The 17,392-nt window shown below is 41.1% G+C and overlaps 1 protein-coding gene across 1 annotated transcript in view; it reads left to right on the top strand.

The window, feature by feature from the left end:
- The window catches only part of DTNB (dystrobrevin beta), a 314,783-nt gene that overhangs the window by 247,688 nt on the left and 49,703 nt on the right, over positions 1 to 17,392 (top strand). The window contains 2 exon segments of the mRNA XM_017876852.1: positions 13,405 to 13,490; positions 14,382 to 14,495. Coding sequence (XP_017732341.1) covers positions 13,405 to 13,490; positions 14,382 to 14,495 — 200 coding nt within the window.

The following is a 17,392-nucleotide window of genomic DNA, read 5'->3' as shown; positions in this document are numbered from 1 at the left end:
AGATCTAAAAGAAGGAATTAAAAACATGACAAACTCACGCCTGTAATCCCAGCACTTTGGGAGGCCGAGGCGGGCAGATCGTGAGGTCAGGAGATCAAGACCATCCTGGCTAACACGGTGAAACTCCGTCTCTACTAAAAATACAAAAAATTAGCTGGGCATCGTGGCAGGCGCCTGTAGTCCAGCTACTCAGGAGGCTGAGGCAGGAGAATGGTGTGAACCTGGGAGGCAGAGCTTGCAGTGAGCCGAGATGGCGCCACTGCACTCCAGACTGGGCGACAGAGTGAGACTCTGTCTCAAAAACAAAAAAAAGTGACAACATACTATCTTAAAAGAACAAAGTTGAAAACAAACCACATAGAAATTACAGATTTTTAAAACAAAAGTTACTGCAATTTAAGACTTGGTGGATGGGTTAAATGTCACATTAGACACATGAATAGAGAATTAGTGAACGAGAAAATATATTTAAGAAAATTTTCCAAAACACAACACAGAAAGATGAAAAATTGGAAACAAGGTCTTCAGACATGGGAGATAGAGAATGAACAGTCATGTAATTGGAATTCCAAAAAAGAAAATAGAATTAGGGTTAAAAAATACTTGAAAAATTAGTGGCTTACGTTTCCAAAATGTATTCAAGACATTCATTCTCAGATGAATATATTGCAATGAGTCCCCAAATAGATAAATAAAAATAATTCTACAACTAGACGTATCATAGTGAAACTGCAGAATACAAAGAGAATCCTCAGAAAGCAACCACATAAGATGTTACATTATCTACAAAGGATTCACTACTAGATTTCTCTCCAGAAACAATACAACAATTTCTTTATAAAGGAAAAAAAATATATCTTTAAAAACAAAGCCAGATACAGTGGTTCACACCTGTAGTCCCAACACTTTGGGAGGCCAAGGTGGGAGGATTGCTTGAGCCCGAGAGTTCAAGCTCAGCCTCAGCAACATAGTGAGACCTCATCTCTACTAAAAGGTGAAAAGTAAAAAAAAAAAAAAAAAAAAAAAGCCAGGTGTGGTGGCATGTGCCTGTAGTCACAGCCACCTGGGAGGCTGACGTGGGAGGATTGCTTAAGCCCAGAAGTTCAAGGTTGCAGTGAGCTATGATCACGTCACTACACTCCAGGCTGGGCAATACAGCAAGACCCTGTCTCAAAAATAAATAAATAAAACAGCTGCTTATATCCAATATTACCAGTGTTTGTGAAAAAACTTTAAGAATTTTCCTTATAAAAAAGACAGTTGAATAATATACCAAAAGGAACTAGATGAACTGTCAAAGGGGAAATAAAGATCCTTTCTCACAAAGACAGAGAAAGGTCACAGTAAGATTCATCCTAAAAGAATAATACTAATAGCTAGTGTTTATTGAATATTTACTGTGTGCCAGTCATTCTAAGTGCTTTGCATGTATTAGCTATTTATTATTCAAAATATTCTTGTTGAGGAAACTAAGCCTCAGAGAGATTAAAAAAAAAAAAACTACCCAGGATCACGTGGTGTGCTAAGTGGCCAAACTGGGACAGGGATACTGTCCTGTCTCCTAACTACTAAGATTTAACTACCGGAGGTTATAATTTGGGAGATAAGGAATTAAACCTAGATGCGAAGAGTGAGATGGAAGGAGGAATGAACTGAAGCCAAAACAACAGAGTGTCCGAGCATTAACCAGGTAAAGAGAATGAAGTGTATGCCCAGCGGGGTATTTCAGCATATGTAAAGGCCCTGAGGCTAGAGGTTGCATGACCTGAGAGTTGGCATTGTGGCTAGAATGCAGAGAACAATGCTGGAATGAAGTCAGGCAGGCCAGCTCATGCAGGACCGTGTTAAACAAACCGGTACATCCATTTTGGAAATGTGTGCCAATTTATGTTTACTTCTTCACAGGGAAATAAAGTTACAAAAGCTACAAATGGGAATTCTTGCTTTGTTTCTCCCCCAAAAAGTAACATCCCTTTGGGTTTGTTTAGATTTCAAAATCCTTTCCTTGAAAATCTAATGTCAGCTCACGTATTTGACTCTAACATTACAACTCTAAAGGTTAGTTAGTGAAATGGAACAGAATAGAAGAAAAAGCCTGAGAAACAGAAAAGTGCTATTTGATTAGTTAAACCTTAGACATGCCCTCAGTCAGTCACAACTGCTCTAGGTATTTTAGAAATTAAAATGTATAAATAAATGTGTTGAGATGGGCCATGCTATGGTTAGATTTTAAAAACTAAGTATATTTTATGCCGTTACATAGTCTGACTGAGTTTACATAGTACTTTTAAAATGTTGTAAATAAAAGCTCCAAAGCCATTTGACCTTGAAAAGATTTCAGTACTCCCTTACTGCAAGCAAGATAAGTCTCTTTACTCCTGATAGTTTCTGATGCCAGTTCTTTAATTCTTCTGAAAATGATCATTGTTAGAATGAATACTGATATGGTTGGGCACTTTCATCTTCAGTTTATTTTGCAGAGTGTAGTTATCTGATAACTCTTGGGCCTCAGGAAGGATTCTTCTTGACTAGAGTTCTGTTATACAGAAACTCCTAATCCTCTAATCTCACACTGATACAAGTGCTTTGCATAAAGTGGGTGTAGTGCTCAAAAGAATTTATTTATAACCTGCTAGATAGGCTTTGTATTGATTTTTTTCAAAGACCTTCTTCTACATTGTTAAATAATTTGAGCAGCCAGCAGTGCACCCTGTAGCGTGCTTCAGCATCCGTACCATAACCTCTCCCTAGATGGGGAATGGGGCTGCAGAAACCTCTTCAGGTCAGCCTTCAGAGAAAGATATTTCACATTGATTATATTAGCCAGGAGAGGGAATTTGTTTTCCTGAAGTGCCTACATTTCTTTTTTCTTTTTCTTTTTTTTTTTTTTGAGATGCAGTCTTCCTCTGTCACCCTGTCACCCAGGCTGGAGTGCAGTGGCACGATCTTGGCTCACTGCAACCTCTGCCTCCCGGGTTCAAGAGATTCTCCTGCCTCAGCCTCCTGAGTAGCTGGAATTACAGGTGCCTGCCACAACACCTGGCTAATTTTTTTGTATTTTTTTAATAGAGAAAGGGTTTCACCATGTTGGCCAGGCTGGTCTTGAACTCCTGACCTCAGGTGATCCACCCGCCTCAGCCTTCCAAAGTGCTGGGATTACAGGTGTGAGCTACCGCACCCTGCCCTAAATTCCTTTTTTAAAAACAAAACTATAATGTGTGGTAAATTGTAGTCATAATAGCAGATTCTTCAAGTGTCATCACAAACGTCACCAAGATGTAATCAGATGTTTTGTTTACCTTTAAGGGTTTTTTTTCCTTTATAAAAAAATTTAAAACTCATTATGGAGAACTTGGAAGACAGGTGAAAGAAAGGGGAAACCATCACCCATTGTCATGCTACCTCACACTTAAACATTTCTGAGCAGCTTTCTTTCAGATCCCAGGCTGCACAGCCCCGTCACCTTGTCGGCTGCTCCAGGCATGCAGCATTCAGAAATATCCTCACGGCCTATTGTAATTAAAGATCAACAGTCTCCTATGATGTTTCGCACACATTTAATGGCTCCAAACCTCCCTACATATTGTAATCATGTATGAAGTATTTTAAAAATATATAGATCCTTGGCTTTGCCTCAGACCTTCTGAATCAGAATCTCTGGATTTAGGGCCCATCAATTTTTACTGAAAAAAAGAAAACTCCCACTCTTGTGATTTACGGTGAGCTTGGGAATCACTGCCTTCAACAGCAGATTGGATTTTTGAGAGAGAGGATGACAACCCACAGCCCTCTGGGTAGTCTAGGGCAGCTTGGGTGATGGGCAGGCTGCCCCTGGAATATAAAGAAAGCCTAGTTGATACCAGGCACATCTCTTTGGAACTCATCCTGCCACATTCATACAGACAGGAGTCTCTGGTCTCTTTAGGAGGCTCCAGAAATGCATGCTACTGGATTACCATTTGCTGATGTGTCGGCATCCCTTGGTTTTATAACATTTGCCCAGTTGACTCAAAGGGGTCTTATTTATTATCCTGTATTTTTCAGATGTGTCTCATCTCATTAAGATGATGGAGCTCTGTGAGTCCACCTGAACCTGAGAGAATGCTCCTGTGACAGGAAGTTAGAGGCACCTTGTCCTTCCCAGGACTTAAGGGACCTCAACATCTTATTCGCATGTAATAGTAAATGGATCCCACTCTGGAGCCTTCATTCTCAAATACAGAGCTTTAACTTTTATAATATGGTCCTCTCATCCCTAACTTTTTTGCCTTTCATTGCTCTGGCCTTAACGCCTCCATCCACTCAACCTAACAGTTGCATTTATTGTTAGGTCTTTGATTATTGTTTAATTGTTAGATGATCTCTCACCACCTTTTGTCTCCTAAAGTCATTGAGCTTATACGTCTGTGGCATTTGAGAAGTCTTTTTCCTCCAGATGTTACCCTGCCTGACTGCTTTGACTTAATAACAGAATGAGAAATAACAGCTACCATTTTGAGAGCCATCTGTATTTATAAGCTGTGCTGGATATTTTAGAACTGTTACCTCTGGTTCTAACAGCAGCTCTGAAGGATAGTTGATTCCTAATGTGATTTTACAAAAAAGGAAACCGAGACAGAGCAAGGTTAAATCATCTTGCTCAAGGTTCCTCAGCTAGACTTGAGATTCAAATACAAGGTTATGTAACTTTAGTTGTGGTACCCTTTAAATACCCTTCTGGGATCACTTTCCATGCTTACAGTCAGATATGCACTACCAATGTTTTTTACTTAACATATAACCAATGTTTTTGGTATTTGGTGCTAAGTAAATTGGTTGTTTCTTAAAACAACAAAAATCTGCAGGAGATGTTCTACGATGACCCAGTTCTGTCCGTTTTGACAAGAACTCTGATTCTTAGAACAGTGCATCGACGTTGGATGCACATTGAAATCACCTGAGAAGTTTTTGAAACTACTGCTGCCTGAGTCCACTTCCAGAAATCGATTTAGTTGGTCTTGGATGAGATAGCCTGAGCACTGGGGGTTTAAAAATCCCTCTAGGTGAATGGAGTGTGTGGCCAAGTTTGATAACCACTGACCAAGAGAAACGTTTCTGGACTTGGGATAAACCAGAGTTACCTGGCATGTTAGATGTGACCCTTAGTTGAAACCATTAGTTTTAGATAGAGGGCACAAGGCAAATAATTTTAGTTTCTCTGTTAATCTATCAGATTCCTCTCTGTAATCTGTCTCTTGGCAAAGGACCTGTACTTTCACTCTTTCAGGCCATGTTTTGCTCTTTATTAGGGCCCTCATTAGCTCACCTTGAACTAGAAAAGACTAGATGTTGAGACTTTAGGCGAGCTTGCCAAATACAAGCCAATTTTCTGGGCTTATTAAAAGTTCAGAAATCTGAACCCTGACGTTTTCTTGATTTTTGAAACCTGTTTGGTCTGGAGTAAGTTAAGAGGAAAAAAAAAATCTGTTTAGGGAAAAGTTGAAAAAGTGCATGTCATCATCTTCCTAGCCAGAATGCAGATTAAATACCATCTCTGTCCTAACTTTCTAGGAAACCTTATTTTCGTTTCACAACTTAGGAATGCCTATGATGCCTGAGTGTCTTTGAAAAAAATATTTCTGGTTCTTCCTTGGGATTCAGGTTTCTCTGATTGAAAACAACTCTGGCTTTGAATTTGATAGAGGTTTGGAACTTTTCAGTTTGTAAGTTTTTGTTAAGACCCTGTTAAGTGTTTTGTTTATTACTTCAGAGATGATCAGGAAACTTCTTGAAAGAGCAAATTCTACTTAATGACATGAGACCTCCATGAAGGAACTTATTAGATACACCCTGATTCTCCACTGCCCTAACACGCGATACTGAGTTGCTAATGCCCACATTCAGCACCAGAGGAAATGCATGCATCACATGACATCACCTCATTAAAGCTGTCAGCATAACTTGACCAAACAAGTTATATAACAACCATGAAGCCACTGGTACAGGATAATATTCAGAATGTGACATGTAAAAATTGCAATGAGTAAAATATATTTTGTATGTTGTTGAACAAAAGAAGATTGAAAGAAAGCAATCCAAGGGCCTAGAAGCAAGTGATTATCTCCAATACTTGTGAGTAAGGCTATTTTAACTGCCACTGGTGAATTGTAGGACAGCCCTTGAATCCATTCCTAGGGTTGTTCTGAGCTCCTTGGGAAATGGCCCCAACTGGGTTTTTGGAGTGAACCTGGTTCAATACAGATTGCCTCAGGATGTTCACTGAAAGTTTAGGCTTGCTCTGGACTCCCAGAAAACGTTCAAAGAATCGGGTTGTTACACAGGTGGTTTCATTTTAAGGATGAAAGGAATAGGTTTGGGGAAGTAAATCACTGAGCTGAAGCTTCAGAGATGTCCTTCCACATGAACCAGGAACCATTCAGCATCCAGGAATCATTTATTTGCCTTGAGGTCTTCTGGATTGAAGCAAAGAGAGGGGAAAGGTAGGCCTGTAAGTGAATGACAATGACATGGTGGCCAGTAGAAGTCCTGTTACCTGTACCAGAGGTTGGTCAGCAATCAAAAGCTGGCTTAAAATATTTCTGGAGATGTCTGCTGACGTCTGTAGGGGTGAATTGTTTTCAAGAATTTGCATTAAAATACTTCAGAGAGAAATAAAATAGGGGATAAAGCAAATGTGTCAAAATTTTATAACTGTTTAACCTAGTTTGAGTATATGGAAATACATTATTTTCTCTCCTTTTGCGTATGTTAAAATAGTCTTACTACATTTTACGTAAGTTAAAATAGGGAACCATAAAAATGATAACTGTATATTTTAACATTTCTCTGTATGTCCTCATGTATATTTGGATGTAGGACCAAGCCCATTCATTGAGTGTAGATCCTCTGAAGCTCCAGGTTGTTTCCTTTGCATAAAATGTTCTCACATGTTGCAAGTTCAGCTTCCTTTTTCAGTCCTTTACAATGAAATGAGAACTTAATAACTCTTACGATGTAAGAGTACGAAATTTCTCTTTATAATTTTTCCAAATCTTTACAGCTGTCTTACCTTCAGCTAAGTCAGTGCCATTTTATTCTAGAAGCTTATCTCTATGGAGTCTCCAACTCATTCAACTTGGTTTTCCTAGAAATAGAAACCCTCTTTTCATCCTCATATCTCATTGGTTTATTTGTTATTTAATTAGATGACATAATTGCAAGTGCATTTGTTCCAGTGAGGAACAGATGAGTTTTGTTAAGCATGCAAACTGTGTTTTCCACAGGAAGTCGAGACCCTTCCAGTATACCTGCTATGCTCACTAAGTAGAGATCAGTTAAGAGGCCTTCAGCTTTAGTTTTTTTCTGGGCATCTTTTGCTCTAGATACTACAACCCCCGAGTTGCTTACTGGACTGGGTACTTCCTTGAGTTTTAGTGGTGTGAACATAATGCTTTAACTACCAAGATTCTAGAATTTTATTAAACCCCAAAACCATATGTCCTCCTTATGAGTAAGCTTTGCAGTGTTTATCTTCAGTTACTTAGAGTTCTGCCTTTGCTACTTGCTAGATTTACACATAAGAGGTGTATAATAAGTTTATTAGATACAATTTTATTTTGTGTTATGATTATCAGCATTTGTAGAACATTGTGCTGCCTCCTACATTATATCATTAAATCCTGTCCACATCACTTTCACTAAATATTCCCATTTTACAGACAAGAAAATAAAGGTATAGTAAAATAACTCAATGTTGCACAGCCAGAAAGTAGCAAACTAGGATTACTAATTCATCTCCCTACTTTCATTCCTCTCCTGCTACACTAAATTCTCCACCAAGTAGCCAAAGCAATGTTTATTTTTTAAACTTTATTTTAAAAGTTTTAGATTTACAGAAAAATTCTGAAGATAGTACAGAGAGTTCCCTATAATCTATACCCAGTTTCCCGTATTATTATTATTCTGAGATAGGGTCTCGCTCTGTCACCCAGGCTGGAGTGCAGTGGTGTGATCTCAGCTCACTGCAGCCTCGACCTCCCAGGCTTAAGCAATCCTCCCACCTCAGCCCCCTATGAGCTGGGACTACAGGCACACACCACCAAGCCTGGTTAATTTTTTTGTATTTTTTGTTGAGTAGGGGTTTTGCCATGTTGCCTAGGCTGGTCTCGAACTCCTGGTCTCAAATGACCTCCCACCTCTGTCTCTGAGTGACCCAGCCAAGTTTCCCCTATTATTAACATCTTAAATTAGTATGGTACATTCATTGCAATTAATGAAGCAATATTGATACATTATTATTAACTAAAGTCCGTACTTTATTCATATTTTCTTAGTTTTTACCTAATGTCCTTCTTCTGTTCCATCCAGGATACATTACATTTAGTTGTCATGTCATCTTAGGCTCCTCTTAGCTGTAACAGTTTCTCTGACTTTCCTTGTTTTTGATGACAATTTTTAGGAGTACTAGTCAGATATAGACTGTCTAATAATTGTAATTTGTCTGACGTTTATCTCTTGATTAGAACTGGGGTTATGAGTTTGGAGAAGGAAAAGGTAAAGTGACATTTTCATCATGGCATATCAAGAGGTACCTGCTATCAACATGAGTTCTCACTAGTGATGTTGAGCTTGATCACCTGGCCATGGCAGTGTTCGTCAGGTTTCTTCAACATAAAGTTATTCCTTTTCCTTTCCACACAGACTCTTGGGAAGGAAGTCACTATGCACAGGCTTCACTTAAGGAATGGGGAGTTAGGCTTCACCTCCTTGAGGGCAGAGTATGTCCATACCTTATTTGGAATTCTTCCGTATGGGAAATTTGTCTGTTCTTCCCTATGTATTAAATTACTCAGCCACTTACTTACATAAACGTAGAACAGTGTTTTTAACACATATAGTCAAATTTCATATTCCCCTGCCCAGAATCCTACAGTGGCTTCACACCACATTCAGAATGAAATAGAAACTCCTCTCCATGGCTTAGAGGCCCTGTATGGTCTAGACCAAGCTTGTCCAACCCATGGCCTGTGGGCTGCATGCAGCCCAGAATGGCTTTGAATGTGGCCCGACAAAAATACATACATTTCTTAAAACATTATGGGATTTTTTTATGATTTTTTTTTTTTTTTTTTAGCTCATCAGCTATCATTAGTTTTTTTGTATGTGACCCAAGACACAGTTCTTCTTCCAGTGTGGCCCAGGGAAGCCAAAAGATGGGATACCCCTGGTCTAGACCCTTCATCTCACAGTGCCTCACTCTCACCACAGCTTCCCCCACGCTGTCGGCACTGACCTGAACACCCCACGCCCGAGCAGCTGCAGGGCCTTGCGTTTGCCCTTCTTTCTGCCCAGCAGGCCCTTCCTTCAGACCTTCACCTGGTTGGTTTCCTCACTTCATTGAGTCTCTGAGAGCCCTTTCATCACCACCTCATTTAAAAAGAATTTTCTGTCCCGGTTCACTGTTTCCTTACTCTGCATTTCTTTATTGCATTATCCCTACTGATGTCTATATTTATTTTTTGGGTTTCTTATTTTTCTGCCAGTGTAATCCGAGCTCCATGGGGGTGGGGCTATTCACCAGAACATCCCTAACTGGTAGAGCAGTGCCTGGCACATAGTAGGAGCTCAGGAAGTATCTGTTAAATAAATGTATGAACTACTTATTTTTTTGAAGAAATCATTTTCATGTCTCTCTGGCCAAAGTGTCCCATGTTGTTATGAAATAATTTCCGTCTGTTTCCCTTCAGTGTCCTGAAGGCATTTTAGAAAGAGAGACTTGGCTTTTTTTCTTCTTCTTCTTCTTCTTCATGAGCACTGTGGTGTTTAAGATTGTAAATAAAGTCTGAGTGCAGTAACTCACACCTGTAACCCCAGCACTCGGGAAGGCTGAGGTGAGCAGATCACTTGAGGTCAGAAGTTCGAGACCAGCCTGGCCAACATAGTGAAACCCTGTCCCTACTTAAAATACAAAAATTAGCCGGGCATGGTGGCACGTGCCAGTAATCCCAGCTACCCTGGAGGCTGAGGCGGGAAAATCACTTGAACCCAGGAGGCAGAGGCTGCGGTGAACCGAGATCATGCCACTGCACTCCAGCTTGCGTGACACAGTGAGATTCTATCTCAAAAAAAAAAAAAATTGTACATAGATAAAAGTTCTAAGTTTCTGTTATTTAATGTATACTTGACTGTATTTAAAGTTTGATTGAGTGAGATATGCCATCACTGGACGCTCACCACTGAGGAGTCCAACCTGCTATGTGCAGGTGGAGGTGCACAACAGTGCCGGGACACCAGCTGCCCCTGGGGGAACTGCTGCCTCAGGATTGGAACCTTCCTCCACCCCTACTTCCTTATATTTGCATTACAGTGCTTCTTGGAGCCAACCAGTCTTACCTGATTAGGAATCTCTATTGATAATGACTTGATTCCTGTATTAACCTACTCTATGGAAGATCCCTTGGCTTTGCAGTCACTCAAAACCAGAAAGCTTCTCTAGATACTTCCAGAGAAATGCCACAGGGCTTCTTTTCATCATCATATGAAGCAAATTTCTTTCAGAACTTACCTCCATCATTTTCCTTAGTCTCACTCTATTAAACAACTGTTACTTTTAGCTCCAGTTTTCAGGAATTGCAAACCTGTTCTTCACAGCCAGGCTCAGTCTCAAGCAAGGTATTTTTCTGAGACTCAACTCAGGCTTTCACAAGACTGACTACAATATAGAAAATTTACTCAGTAGGCTGCCAGTCCATGCTTCTCTGGAGGAAGAAAACTCATCTTGGTTTTTTTTTTTCTTTTAAAAGAAAATACTTGGTAATTTGGTAAAAGCCTCCTACCCAGATTTGCTATGCTGTTTTGCCCTTGTTTATTTAGAAGATGCCACATGGAAAGATTTACTAAATCTTCAAGCTCTAGACAGGAGACAAGGTCTTCATGGTAGAACATGTTTCAGGCAGAGCCAAGAGTATACAGAGTGAAGCAGGGTCATCATGGAGCCCTCGGTGAGAGCTGCATTTCTGGTTAATCAATAAAAGGGAGCCACCACCTAGTCATATTATTTCCCCCCCCCTCCCCCAGATGGAGTCTTGCTGTGTCACCCAAGCTGGAGTGTGGTGGCACAATATCAGCTCACTGCAACCACCACCTCCCAGGTTCAGGTAATTCTCCTGCCTCAGCCTCCCAAGTAGCTGAGATTACAGGTGCCCGCCACCACACTCGGCTAATTTTTGTATTTTTAGTAGAGATGAGGTTTCACCATGTTGGCCAGGCTGATCTTGAACTCCTGACCTCGTGATCCTCCTGCCTCGGCTTCCCAAAGTGCTGGATTACAAGCATGAGCCACCGCCCCCGGCCTGGCTACCATATTATTAAAGGAGTTAACAAGGGTCTGAAATATCGATGGATATGCACATCACAACCACATAATTTCTCCACAAAAGATATACAAATGGCCAGTAAGCACATGAAAGTACACTCAACATACTAGTCACTGGGGAAATACAAATTGCCTTACAATGAGATACCACTTCACACCCATTAGGATGATGTGGAAAAAATAGAACCTTGATACGTTGCTGGTAGTAATGTAAAATAATGCAGCCACTTTGGAAAACAGTTGGGCAGTTTCTCAAAAGGCAGTTACCATATGACCCAGTAATTCCATTCCTAGGTACATACCCAAGAGAAATAATAACATATCTCAACATACATGCTCAAAGCAGCACTATTCAAAACAGCTAAAAGGTGCTAACAACCCAAACGTTCATCAGCTGATGAATGGGTAAACAAAATGTGGTATATCCATATAATGGAATATTATTCAGCTGTAAAAGGGAATGAAGTACTGATAATGTGCTACAACATGGGTGAACCTTAAAAACATTTTGCTAAGTGAAGGAAGATAGACGTAAAAGGTCAATATTGTATGGCTCCATTTATGTGAAATATCCAGGATAGGCAAATCCATAGAGACGGATAATGGAGGTGGGGACGAGGGAAGAGGGATGGGGAGTGACTGCTTATGGGTATGCTGTTTCTTTTTGGGGTGGTGAAAATATTCTGGAATTAGATAGTGGTGATGGCTTCACAATCTCATAAATGCATTAAAAACTACCGAATTGGGCCAACCGTGGTGGCTCACACCTGTAATCCCAGGACTTTGGGAGGCTGAGGTGGGTGGATTACTTGAGGTCAGGAGTTTGAGACCAGCCTGGCCAATGTGGTGAAACGCTGTCTCTACTAAAAATCCAAAAAAATCAGCTGAGCATGGTGGTACACACGTGTAGTCCCAGCTACTCAGGAGGCTGAGGCAGGAGAATTGCTTGAACTTGGGAGGCAGGGGTTGCAGTGAACTAAGATCACACCATTTCACTCCAGCCTGGTGACAGAGTGAGACTCTGTCTCAAAGAAAAAAGTTACTGAATTATATGCTTTTAAAAAGTGGATTTTATGGTAGGAAAATTATATATTAATTTTTTAAAAACTCACTATTTGGAACTTGAAACCCACTAGGATGGTTAAAAGAAAAAAGTAATAAGAAAATAAAAATAAAATTAAAAGTAAGTAAATAAAACAACAGGTGTTGGTGAGGATGTAGAGAAATTGGAAATCTCATTTATTATTAATGCAATTGTAAAATGGTACAGCCACTTTGGAAAGCAGTTTGGGAGTTCCTCAGATGTTAATTATGGTTATCATCTAATTCAGCAATTTTACTCCTAGATGTTTACCCAAGGGAAATGAAAATAGACAAATACTTGTGAATGAAAGTTCATAGCAGCTTCATTTGTAATAACCAAAAGCTGGAAACAATAGAATACTACACAGCAATAAAAAAGAAGGAATTACTGGGCCAGGCACGGTGGCGTGTGCCTTTAGTCCCATCTACTCAGAGGCCAAGGTGAGACCCCAGGAGTTCTCGACTGCAGTGAGCTGTGATCATGCCACTGCATCCTGCATACCAGCCTGGGTGACAGAGCAAGACCTTATCTCAAAAAAAAAAAAAAAAAAAAAAAAAAAAGGAACTACTAGTTCATGGAAAAACATGAATTAACCCCAAAAACATTATGCTAAGTGGAAGCCAGAAACCAAAGACTATGTGTTTATATGAAGTTTCTAGAAAAGGCAGAACTATAGACAGAAAGCAGATGCATGGCTGCCTGAGGTTGGGGGTGGGAGTGGCAACTGGTGACAAACTTGCATGAGGGAATTTTTTGCGGTGATGGAAAATATTCTAAAACTGGACTGTGATGATTGGTTGCACAACTGTTTACATTTGCTAAGACTCATTGAATTGTGCACTTAAAACGGGTGGATTTATGATATGTAAATTATATGTCAAAATCTGTTTTTTAAAATCAGTCAGTCTAGAACTCTGGGTATATTTGGATCAGAAAAAAAAACTTTCTCCCCACTTCCCCACTTTAGACTCGTCCTCCCACTGACTTGAGCTTTAACTTTGATGCCAACAAACAACAAAGACAGCTTATTGCAGAACTGGAAAACAAAAACAGGTAAGAACGCGGAGGCTGAGCCCACTTCCAAAGTCCAGGATTATCTGATTATCATTTTCCTTGGATACTAGGTGGCTTTTGACCGCCAAGGAAGACCTTGCCTTGGTGAACCTAGGCTAGCTCAAGTCCAGGGAATGCCCTGGGCACTGATTTGTGTCTGCTCTGGTAGTCCACAGCTCTGCCCACCTGCCCTCGGGGCATTCCTTTTAGCAGGGCCTTCTCCCACCCATCCGTGTGACCCCCTCTCACAATTGCATTTTCCACTCTGCTTCCTAGCAGCATTTTGCTGTATCTAGTCATCTTGTCCTGACCCATTATGCTATGTAGGACTGTCTGGTCTCTCCTTAAAAAAAAAAAAGAAAAGAAAAGAAAAGCCATTTAAAGGCACAGAGAGCAGACAGCACACCATTATGTACTGAAAGGTAGAAGCCAGGACGAGGAGACCTGACCTAAGGTAACAGGCATAGGTGCCAGCAACACAGCTGTCCACTGGGGCATCAGGGACAGGGGGAAGGAAGGGGCAGGTAAGGATTAAGGGAAGGCAGCACAGGACCTGCATTAGGAGGTTGCAAGGAGTTCCCTTTTCCTCCTCCCTGAGTGGAACAGAGTAAATAAAGTGTGCTGGCTGTAATTTTCCTTTCATGGAGATTTTTTAGGTCCTTGAGAAGAGTATTTTTATGACTTTTTCCACCACAAAGGATTGCTTTGTTGAGGAAATGTCAGGTGAAGCAGTATTGAGAAGGTGTCCATTTCACCTCTTGGCCATTTGTAAGCAATCAGAACAAGATTGGTAGAGGAGGCGCTGCTAGAGTGGAAAACTTGTAATAGGGAAAGAGGGGGTGTGAGTGAGAAGCACTGTGCAGCCCCTTTCCATTCACACGTCCTCTCCAGAGAGATCCTGCAGGAGATTCAGCGTCTCCGCCTGGAACACGAGCAGGCCTCCCAGCCCACCCCTGAGAAGGCACAGCAGAACCCCACGCTGCTGGCAGAGCTGCGGCTGCTGAGGTGAGTAGGGACACTCGACCACTTCCCACATGTAATCTACTATGGATGGAACTTATCTGAGGAAACCAAAGGAGTGGGGAAGAATCTGTTGTTCAGTATAAACAATCCTGTGAGAGCAAACCACTGCAGAGTTTACCCATTCTGTTACTGCTTCAGATGTCTGGGTTCCATTAGAAATCACTCTACGAATGTCAGCCATTATCACAGAACTTAGTAAATACCAGTCTCCCAGCTCCGGGACCAGTGGGGCAGTGTTTATACTTCTGTGATTGCTTTAAGAAGACCACTGTGCTGCAGTCCCTCTTCTTATCTTGCTAATTTGTCTGACTTTAGAGACAGTTGGCGGGAAGAATGCTTTGCCTTTCCTGTGAGTATATTTTCCTGGCTCTTTACAGTCAGTGCAGGGCTCTGCCAAAGGAGAAGGATGCTTCCTGTGCATGTGCGTCTCTGAGACATGAAACCCTTGCACCATGGCTTCTAAACGAAGTGTCTCAAGAATCAGGAAACTAAAGACGTAGAATGAGAATGGGATTAGAGAGCAGTGTTACCACCATGTTTGACGCTGTTTTGGAGGGAATGGGGAAGTCTTCACAGAAATGATCTGATTAGGGTCTTATTGCCTATGAGCCTTAGGAAGAGGTGTGTGTGTGTGTGTGCGCGCGCGTGTGTGTGCGCGTGTGTGTGCACGCGCATGCGTACACACTCTTCTGTAAGTTAAGACATTATGCAAACTACATTTAGTGACTTGATTCTTACCAGATCTCTAGATTTTCAAATAGTGGGTTCCTTCTGTTTAGGTTGATTTTTAATTTGCTATTATCTGGGATTCTGTGTAGCCTCTTGTTTCTTTTCCCAGAGAATGGAGATTATTGTTTTCTGTAGATAGTCTACTGTTTAGATTTAGATCATCAATAAAAGTTGTCATAGTAGAGTCATAAAGAATTTAAAATGGTGCAGGTGAAAAAAATCATTAGATGTATAGAGATTTTCATTCTCCTAAAAATTTATTTTAGTTTTCTCATGTAGTTAGGCTGAGACTTGGGTGTCTCTGTGGTTCACTGCTGCACGTCTGAGCATAGTGCAGCTGGTGTCGTACTAGGGAGAATGGGAGCACAAATGCTGCTGACTTGGGCAGACTGTAAGTCTAGGCTCTTGGCATAAGATGCGCCTGTTGTCTAGTGCCTGGTTTTATATCTAGAAAAGCAAAAAGGCCTGTCATCCTGAGTCTAACTGTTGCTGAAACTGGGATTGCTGAAAATGCTCAGTTAAGCTGGAAGGATCTGAAAAATACCTTAGATGTCATAGCAGGGCTAAGTCCAGGAATGTCACATAGGATAGCAAGAAGCAGGAATGTAATCTGAGACCAACGACGGTCTGAAGGTGGAGAAATCAGAAAGTATTTAACCTCAAAAGCAGTTCCTATATCACTGAAGAAAGGACGGACTATTTTAAAGTGTGCGGGGACAGTTGTTTATGCCTATGTACAAAACATGTTGGTCTTCTACCCCACACTAATTATAAAAACCGACACCAGATGGATTTGACATGAATACAGAACTTTAAAACTTCTAGAAGACTCGGGAGGCTGAGGCAGGAGAATTGCTTGAACCTGGGAGGTGGAGGTTGCGGTGAGCTGAGATTGCGCCATTGCACTCCAGCCTGGGCAACAAGAGCGAAACTCTGTCTCAAAAAAAAAAAAAAAAAATTCTAGAAGAAAAGTAGGAGAATGTCTTCAGGATTTTGGAATAGAAAGTAATATCTTAGAATTACCATGAAAGAAGAAGTTGGTAAATCCACTTACATTAATATTAAGAACTTTTGCTTATCAAAAGACACATAAAGGGCTGGATTCACTTGTAGGTATCTGACATCTGTCTGCTTTTGATCAGTATGTATGAGGCCTGGGACTGCCAGTACCCAGCTAGTATAATAAAACAAGGTGGACAACTTCACCCATAGGGTGAGTGGCTATGAGCCTTGACCACCAGGGTTGCCTTTTCTTCCTTTATTATTATTTTTAATGGTATGTTGCTTACAATAAAATGTATGACAAATGTGCGTGTGACAAACGTATATGAAGCATAATAGTCAAATGAATACTTATGAACCCACATCCTTTTTTTTTTTTTTTTGAGACGGAGTCTCGCTCTGTCACCCAGGCTGGAGTACAGTGGCCAGATCTCAGCTCACTGCAAGCTCCGCCTCCCGGGCTCACGCCATTCTCCTGCCTCAGCCTCCCGAGTAGCTGGGACTACAGGCGCCGCCACCTCGCCCGGCTAGTTTTTTGTATTTTAGTAGAGACAGGGTTTCACTGTGTTAGCCAGGATGGTCTCGATCTCCTGACCTCGTGATCCGCCCGTCTCGGCCTCCCAAAGTGCTGGGATTACAGGCTTGAGCCACCGCGCCCGGCCGAACCCACATCCTATTTGAGAACTCATGTATGACTAAAAAATGTCATCCATAGAAGTACCTCTCCCTTACCCCATTTCCTTGCCTCCACCTTCCCCACTGGGTGAACCCCTATCCAGAATTTGGTTTATCATTACCTTGTGTTTAAAACAGTTTTATCGCATTATCACTATCCTATGTAATAAACTGTTTAGTTTTGCCTTTTGTTTTCTGAGCTTAATAGAAATATTATACTAATATGGTGGGGATAGTCCCAGAGGACTTCCCTGTCCACCCCCTACCACCACCATATTAGCCTTTAGGATCATTCCATGTGGTTGGATGTAGCTGTAGCTCATTCATTTTCACCTTATACCATAATTGGTCACACACAGTACAGATAAAGAATATCACATCCAGGCTCAGGAGTTCAGGGAAGGAAGTCTTCCTAGAACATTGAATGAGTAGATCCTTCTTCTCGAGAGTCTACTGCGCTGGAAGTTTAGGGA

This window comes from Rhinopithecus bieti, unplaced genomic scaffold, assembly GCF_001698545.2.
Source record: "Rhinopithecus bieti isolate Rb0 unplaced genomic scaffold, ASM169854v2 scaffold_7681, whole genome shotgun sequence".
NCBI lineage: Eukaryota > Metazoa > Chordata > Mammalia > Primates > Cercopithecidae > Rhinopithecus > Rhinopithecus bieti.
Note: the sequence above shows the minus strand (reverse complement) of the source record. Positions and strands in the feature narration are given on the sequence as shown.